This window comes from Sebastes umbrosus, chromosome 20 (assembly GCF_015220745.1).
Source record: "Sebastes umbrosus isolate fSebUmb1 chromosome 20, fSebUmb1.pri, whole genome shotgun sequence".
NCBI classification, from domain to species: Eukaryota; Metazoa; Chordata; class Actinopteri; order Perciformes; family Sebastidae; genus Sebastes; species Sebastes umbrosus.
The window spans coordinates 27,688,658-27,696,157 of record NC_051288.1 but is presented as its reverse complement, the minus strand read 5'-3'; the positions used below and the strand labels follow the sequence as shown (position 1 = coordinate 27,696,157).

General features: G+C 46.0%; 2 protein-coding genes across 8 annotated transcripts in view; one reads left to right on the top strand and one right to left on the bottom strand.

Moving 5' to 3' along the window:
* The window catches only part of noc3l (NOC3-like DNA replication regulator), a 25,533-nt gene extending 21,581 nt beyond the window's left edge, over positions 1-3,952 (top strand). For all 4 annotated transcript variants that reach the window (XM_037754691.1, XM_037754692.1, XM_037754693.1 and 1 more), the window contains 4 exons: positions 1,410-1,538; positions 3,303-3,400; positions 3,483-3,567; positions 3,688-3,952. In XM_037754691.1, coding sequence (XP_037610619.1) covers positions 1,410-1,538; positions 3,303-3,400; positions 3,483-3,567; positions 3,688-3,801 — 426 coding nt within the window. In that variant the 3' untranslated portion in view covers positions 3,802-3,952. The remainder of the gene's footprint in view (positions 1-1,409; positions 1,539-3,302; positions 3,401-3,482; positions 3,568-3,687) is intronic.
* Positions 3,953-3,989: 37 nt separating this feature from the next.
* nudt13 (nudix (nucleoside diphosphate linked moiety X)-type motif 13) overlaps positions 3,990-7,500 on the bottom strand; it is an 8,306-nt gene continuing 4,795 nt past the window's right edge. For 2 of the 4 annotated variants that reach the window (XM_037754697.1, XM_037754694.1), the window contains 6 exons: positions 7,190-7,297; positions 6,685-6,791; positions 6,437-6,559; positions 6,060-6,171; positions 5,448-5,602; positions 3,990-4,578 (listed from right to left, as the gene is read on the bottom strand). In XM_037754697.1, the coding sequence (XP_037610625.1) occupies positions 4,384-4,578; positions 5,448-5,602; positions 6,060-6,171; positions 6,437-6,559; positions 6,685-6,791; positions 7,190-7,297 (800 nt within the window). In that variant the 3' untranslated portion in view covers positions 3,990-4,383. Of the gene's footprint in view, positions 4,579-5,365; positions 5,603-6,059; positions 6,172-6,436; positions 6,560-6,684; positions 6,792-7,189; positions 7,298-7,500 lie in introns of all 4 variants that reach the window. The other 2 variants (XM_037754696.1, XM_037754698.1) reach the window with 2 other exon arrangements.

Genomic DNA, 7,500 nt, shown 5'->3' with positions numbered 1-7,500 from the left:
ACTACACAACTGTACTACACAACTATACTACACAACTATACTACACAACTGTACTACACAACTATACTACACAACTATACTACACAACTGTACTACACAACTACACTACACAACTATACTACACAACTGTACTACACATCTGTACTACACAACTACACTACACAACTGTACTACACAACTATACTACACAACTGTACTACACAACTATACTACACAACTGTACTACACAACTATACTACACAACTGTACTACACAACTACACTACACAACTATACTACACAACTGTACTACACATCTGTACTACACAACTACACTACACAACTGTACTACACAACTATACTACACAACTGTACTACACAACTATACTACACAACTGTACTACACAACTATACTACACAACTATACTACACAACTGTACTACACAACTACACTACACAACTGTACTACATAACTACACTACACAACTGTACTACACAACTGTACTAGGAAGTGTCCCCGTGTAAATACTGTGTGTGTCCTCTGTGTGTGTCCTCTGTGTGTGTCCTCTGTGTGTGTCCTCTGTGTGTGTGTCCTCTGTGTGTGTGTCCTCTGTGTGTGTGTCCTCTGTGTGTGTCCTCTGTGTGTGTCCTCTGTGTGTGTCTTCTGTGTGTGTGTCCTCTGTGTGTGTCCTCTGTGTGTGTGTCCTCTGTGTGTGTCCTCTGTGTGTGTGTCCTCTGTGTGTGTGTCCTCTGTGTGTCCTCTGTGTGTGTCCTCTGTGTGTGTGTGTCCTCTGTGTGTGTCCTCTGTGTGTGTGTCCTCTGTGTGTGTGTCCTCTATGTGTGTGTGTCCTCTGTGTGTGTTGTCCTCTGTGTGTGTGTCCTCTGTGTGTGTGTCCTCTGTGTGTGTCCTCTGTGTGTGTGTCCTCTGTGTGTTGTGTCCTCTGTGTGTGTCCACTGTGTGTGTGTGTCCTCTGTGTGTGTGTGTCCTCTGTGTGTGTCCTCTTGTGTGTGTCCACTGTGTGTGTGTCCTCTGTGTGTGTGTCCTCTGTGTGTGTGTGTCCTCTGTGTGTGTGTGTCCTCTGTGTGTGTCCTCTGTGTGTGTGTCCTCTGTGTGTGTCCTCTGTGTGTGTCCACTGTGTGTGTGTGTCCTCTGTGTGTGTGTCCTCTGTGTGTGTGTGTCCTCTGTGTGTGTGTGTCCTCTGTGTGTGTCCTCTGTGTGTGTGTCCTCTGTGTGTGTCCTCTGTGTGTGTGTGTCCTCTGTGTGTGTCCTCTGTGTGTGTGTCCTCTGTGTGTGTCCTCTGTGTGTGTGTCCTCTGTGTGTGTGTCCTCTGTGTGTGTCCTCTGTGTGTGTATCCTCTGTGTGTGTGTCCTCTGTGTGTGTGTCCTCTGTGTGTGTGTCCTCTGTGTGTGTCCTCTGTGTGTGTCCTCTAGGCGTTCCCTAAGTGTGACTTCCTGTTGGATAACGAGGTTCAGGGCAGCGGCTTCTTCCTGCCGGAGCTGGATGAACCGGAACACTGCAACGCCCAGAACACAGCTCTGTGGGAACTACACACACTACAGGTACTAATACACACTGTAGTACACACTGCAGGTACTAATACACACTACAGGTACTAGTACACACTATAGTACACACTTCAGGTACTAGTACACACTATAGTACACACTACAGGTACTAGTACACACTATAGTACACACTACAGGTACTAATACACACTATAGTACACACTACAGGTACTAGTACACACTATAGTACACACTACAGGTACTAGTACAGACTATAGTACACACTACAGGTACTAGTACACACTATAGTACACACTACAGGTACTAATACACACTATAGTACACACTACAGGTACTAGTACACACTATAGTACACACTACAGGTACTAGTACACACTATAGTACACACTACAGGTACTAGTACACACTATAGTACACACTACAGGTACTAATACACACTATAGTACACACTACAAGTACTAGTCTCTCAGGTTGTGCTCTGTACTATAGAAGTATTCTATTTGGTTGCTATGGTTACAGGGACAAAGACAGTGATGCATTGTTCTTATTAATCTCATTTGAGTTCTGGTGAATTCACCAACAGAGCTTCATTTCTTTATATTTATGAAAGAAATGGATCAATATCTGTCAACAAACTCACAAAACAAGAAACCAATGAAAACAATGAAACCAATGAAACCAATGAAACCAATGAAAACAAGAAACCAATGAAAACAAGAAACCAATGAAACCAATGAAACCAATGAAAACAAGAAACCAATGAAACCAATGAAACCAATGAAAACAAGAAACCAGTGAAAACAAGAAACCAATGAAACCAAAGAAACCAATGAAACCAATGAAAACAAGAAATCAATGAAACCAAAGAAACCAATGAAACCAATGAAAACAAGAAACCAATGAAACCAATGAAAACAAGAAACCAATGAAACCAATGAAACCAATGAAAACAAGAAACCAATAAAACCAATGAAAACAAGAAACCAATGAAACCAATGAAACCAATGAAAACAATGAAACCAATGAAACCAATGAAAACAATGAAACCAATGAAACCAAAGAAACCAATGAAACCAAGAAACCAATGAAACCAAAGAAACCAATGAAACCAAAGAAACCAATGAAACCAATGAAACCAAGAAACCAATGAAACCAATGAAAACAATGAAACCAATGAAACCAATGAAACCAATGAAACCAAAGAAACCAATGAAACCAAGAAACCAATGAAACCAAAGAAACCAATGAAACCAAGAAACCAAGAAACCAATGAAACCAAAGAAAACAATGAAACCAATGAAACCAATGAAAACAATGAAACAAATGAAAACAATGAAACCAATGAAAACAATGAAAACAAGAAACCAATGAAACCAATGAAACCAAAGAAACCAATGAAAACAATGAAAACAAGAAACCAATGAAAACAATGAAACCAATGAAACCAATGAAAACAATGAAAACAAGAAACCAATGAAACCAATGAAATCAATGAAACCAATGAAAACAAGAAACCAATGAAACCAATGAAAACAGTGAAACCAATGAAACCAATGAATGGGTGAAATGTCTTTGCAGTGTTTCAGAGGTCGTTCTCTGGTTTGGTCTGTTGTTGTTTTAATTTAATGGTTTCATTTCACAGCTTTTAGTTTAGTTACTGTTTCACTTCTTCTGAATGTCAACAACCATTTACTGTTCTGCTCTTCCTGTTTATACTTTATACTGACATTCTGACATCACTGTGACATCACTGTGACATCACTGTGTGTGTGTGCGTGTGTGTGTGTGCATGTGCAGAGACACTACCACCCGGTGGTGCGACGGTTGGCGTTCCACCTGAGTCAGGGAGCGCCCAGCGAGGGCTCGGCGGCGCTCGGCGTGGAGCTGAGCCGCAGGTACGTCCTGTAGACGACCCAGACGGTCACACGGTTTATCAGGGTGGACTTTATTTTGATAGTGTGTCTACTTCCTGTCCAGGTCTCCGCTGGAGCTCTTCAACGCCCACACTGACAGAGACGTGACCTTTGACCCCCCTGTAGCTCCGCCCGGCAGGAAGAAGAAGGTTCACAAATCAAGCACACCTTCACCTTCGACCTGACGATCAATACGACTCACTGATTACTGATTATTGATTGATCATCAGATTGTCAATAAAGTTTTTAAACGTTTTTTTGTTCATCAGGAACGTTTCGTGTTTGGAGCGACGCTGCTGGACGCCGAGCTGCAGAGACGAGCCGACAGCGTCCTCGCCGCCGCCGCCGAGGACACGGAGCTGGACTTTACTGCAACACACTGACAGACGCACGCACACGCACACACACACACACACACACGATAATAAAAACAACTCCCTTCAAAATAAAAGCCTGAATGTGCCTGGAGCTGTACAGAAACAGGAAGTGATGCGTTTGTTCTTCAGTGAAATAAAAGTTTTTATTGAAACATCATTTATTTATTTGTCGACTGTTTTTAAATTTTCACAATCTGGAGCAAACACAGTATTATTATTATTATTATTAATAATATTATTAATATTATTAGTATTGTTATTAGTAGTATTAATATGTGTAACCACGGAGGATGTGAATCAGCGTCTCCATTAGTGCTGACTGATCTGAGATCAGATTCTCAGGTGAGTTCTGGAGGATGACCTGTCCCTGTCCCTGTCCCTGGACCTGGACCTGTCCCTCCTCTCAGTCCCTCGTCCCCTGCTCCAGGTTGGCAGTGAGTTGTGAATGTGTGCAGCTCGGTACATTCTGTTGGTTCTGGTTCTACATGTAAAGAAGTCCTTCTGGGTCAGTCCGGACCAAGGACTCTCAGTCTGGAGGACTGGGACCGGAGGACTGGGACCGGCTCCTCAGCGTGTCCGGTCTGGACGTTACTCGCCCTCCTCGCCGCTCCGCTGACGCTCCGTCCACTCTGTGATGAGGCGGTTGGCGATGGCGTGTTTGGGAGGAAGCCAGAGGACGGGGGGGTCACCTCTCCTGGGCGGCGTCTTCACCAGCAGGGCCGAGGTGATGTCCTCCAGACTGAACCAGCGAGCGTCCTCCAGCTCTGTGTGGTCCACGGACAGCTGGAGGACAAACAGAACAGCAGGTCACATGACGGGACGCGGCGGGTCACATGACGGGTCACTAAATATGTTCATTAATTAATAATATAAAAATGAAACCCCTTCAGTTACGTCATTTTACTAGAACTCACTCCCGCCAGTTCCCCCAGACCCCCCCACCGTCTGAAATCCTTGTGCCGGTCTACAGATGTCAGTAGTCCTCCTCGGCAGCCCGAGGGCCAGACACTGGTTATTTGATTTTATTTTGGTTTATGTATTACGGTTGTATTATTATTTATATGTGTATATACATGTGTACAGCATATGGGTATATATATATATACATATATATAGATATAGGTGTGTGTAGGTATATATATATATCTATATATAGATATAGATATAGGTGTGTAGGTATATATAGTCCTTTTCCATCTATTCACTATTATTGTTGTTTCTTTTATCCATCTATTTATGTATTTATTTCCTTCTTGTTTTCCTTCTCTGGGATTATTCAATGTAGTTCCATGTGTACCACATTATCTCATCACTACCAGAGCAACAGGGGGGTTGGATATACGGGTCTATATATGGGTCTAGGATATAAGGGTCTATATACGGGTCTAGGATAACACTGTTTCAAACAGTAATATCATGTATTTACAGTTGTTCTGCTCCATTGGACTTTTTGTGCCAATAAAAAATTTGAACATAAAAATGAAACCCAGTAACAACACCTTAAATTTGAAAGGCGTGTCAGAACTCACCTGAGAGTGGGCGGGGCTAAAGGTGGCGTGGCAGAGCTCACCTGGGAGTGGGCGGGGCTAAAGGTGGCGTGGCAGAGCTCACCTGGGAGTGGGCGGGGCTAAAGGTGGCGTGGCAGAGCTCACCTGGGAGTGGGCGGGGCTAACGGTGGCGTGGCAGCCCAGCATGAAGGAGCTGTGAGGAAAAGGCCAGTGCTGTGAGGAGCTGTAGGAGACACTGTGGACCTCCAGACCCACCTCCTCCGCCAACTCCCTGCTCAGAGTCTCCTCCAGAGTCTCACCTGGACAACCAGAGACAGACAGGAAACCAGGTGAGCACACAGACAGACAGGTACATTACACAGGTAGGACTGTAGACAGGTAGGTCTGTGGACAGGTAGGTCTGTAGACAGGTAGGACTGTAGACAGGTAGGACTGTGGACAGGTAGGTCTGTAGACAGGTAGGACTGTAGACAGGTAGGTCTGTAGACAGGTAGGACTGTGGACAGGTAGGTCTGTAGACAGGTAGGACTGTGGACAGGTAGGACTGTGGACAGGTAGGTCTGTAGACAGGTAGGTCTGTAGACAGGTAGGACTGTGGACAGGTAGGTCTGTAGACAGGTAGGACTGTGGACAGGTAGGTCTGTAGACAGGTAGGACTGTGGACAGGTAGGTCTGTAGACAGGTAGGACTGTAGACAGGTAGGACTGTGGACAGGTAGGTCTGTAGACAGGTAGGACTGTAGACAGGTAGACTGACCCATGTCACAGAAGCCGGCCAGAGCGCTGTACATCCCTCGAGGGAAGGAGGACTGTCGGCCTAACAAACACCGTTTCCCATCAGACACCAGGACGATCACCACCGGAGACATCTGGAGGAAGACCAGGAGAAACCAGTCAGACAATGTTGGACAGTTGGTTCAGGTCTGGTTCAGGTCCGGTTCAGGTCCGGTTCAGGTCCGGTTCAGGTCTGGGTCTGGTTCTGGTTTAGGTCTGGTTCTGGTTCAGGTCCGGTTCAGGTCTGGTTCAGGTCTGGTTCTGGTTCAGGTCCGGTTCAGGTCCGGTTTAGGTCTGGTTAAGGTCTGGTTCAGATCTGGTTCAGGTAAGGTCCGGTCCGGTCCGGTTCTGTGCGGTTACCTTGGGATAGTAGATGGTTCCGGAGCTGCAGACTCGGTGACTTCCGGCCCGGTTGCGTCGGGTGGGCCGGCCCGTGGTGCTGCTGAAGCCGTTGGTTTGATGCCAGCGCAGCAGAGCCTGACCCTGAAGGACAGAACCCGGTCACAGAACCCGGTCACAGAACCAGGTCAGGTTTTACTGTACATCAACAGGTGAGTCGGTTAGGGACCGGGTTCAGATGAAGACACGCGGTACACATAGAGACCCACCTTGGCCACTAGAGGCGCCTCCGGTCCCGTCAGAAGAAAGAACGCCTTCCTCAGATCCACAAAGGTTCCTCCACACGCTGCTTCTGCTGCTGCCTGATCCAGTTCTCCTAGAACACCAGAACACATAGAACACCAGAACACCAGACCAGGAAGCAGAGCTGTAGTCTAACACACTTCTCTGTGCTTCCATTAGAGCAGTTACCCAGAACCAGAACTTAACCCAGAACCAGAACTTAACCCAGAACCAGAAGTTAACAGAGTTTTGTTCGACTGGTTCCGCGGCAGATCTGTAGAACCAATCTGTAAGTAAGAGGTGCATCTACTCGTTCCATCAGGAGGGGTCCGGTGGACGGTCTAAGACCTGTTCTATATAGAACCTGTAGACCTGTTGAAGATAGAACCCACAGGAAGTGTAGACTGCTGCATTCAGGAACTCACCACGCCGTACGGACTTCACAGCGTTTTCAACATAACCCAGAGGGTTCTGGATTTAATGTGTTCTTACCGATGTCCAGACAGAACTGGGCCCAGTTCTGTTCCGAGGCGCCGATCAGAACCGACTCCTTCAGCAGGGTTCCATCTGAACCCAGTCTCTCCAGGATCGACTGCACGTCTGGAACACAGAACGCAGAACAGAAGTGTTTGACCAGGAAGCAAGTTTCTGCCTCGGGTTAGGGTTCTCTGGCTGAGGTTCTAAATGTTCTGCACCTGAGGTTCTGTACCTGAGGTTCTAAATGTTCTGTACCTGAAGTTCTAAAATGTTCTGTACCTGAAGTTCTAAAATGTTCTGTACCTGAGGTTCTAAAATGTTCTGCA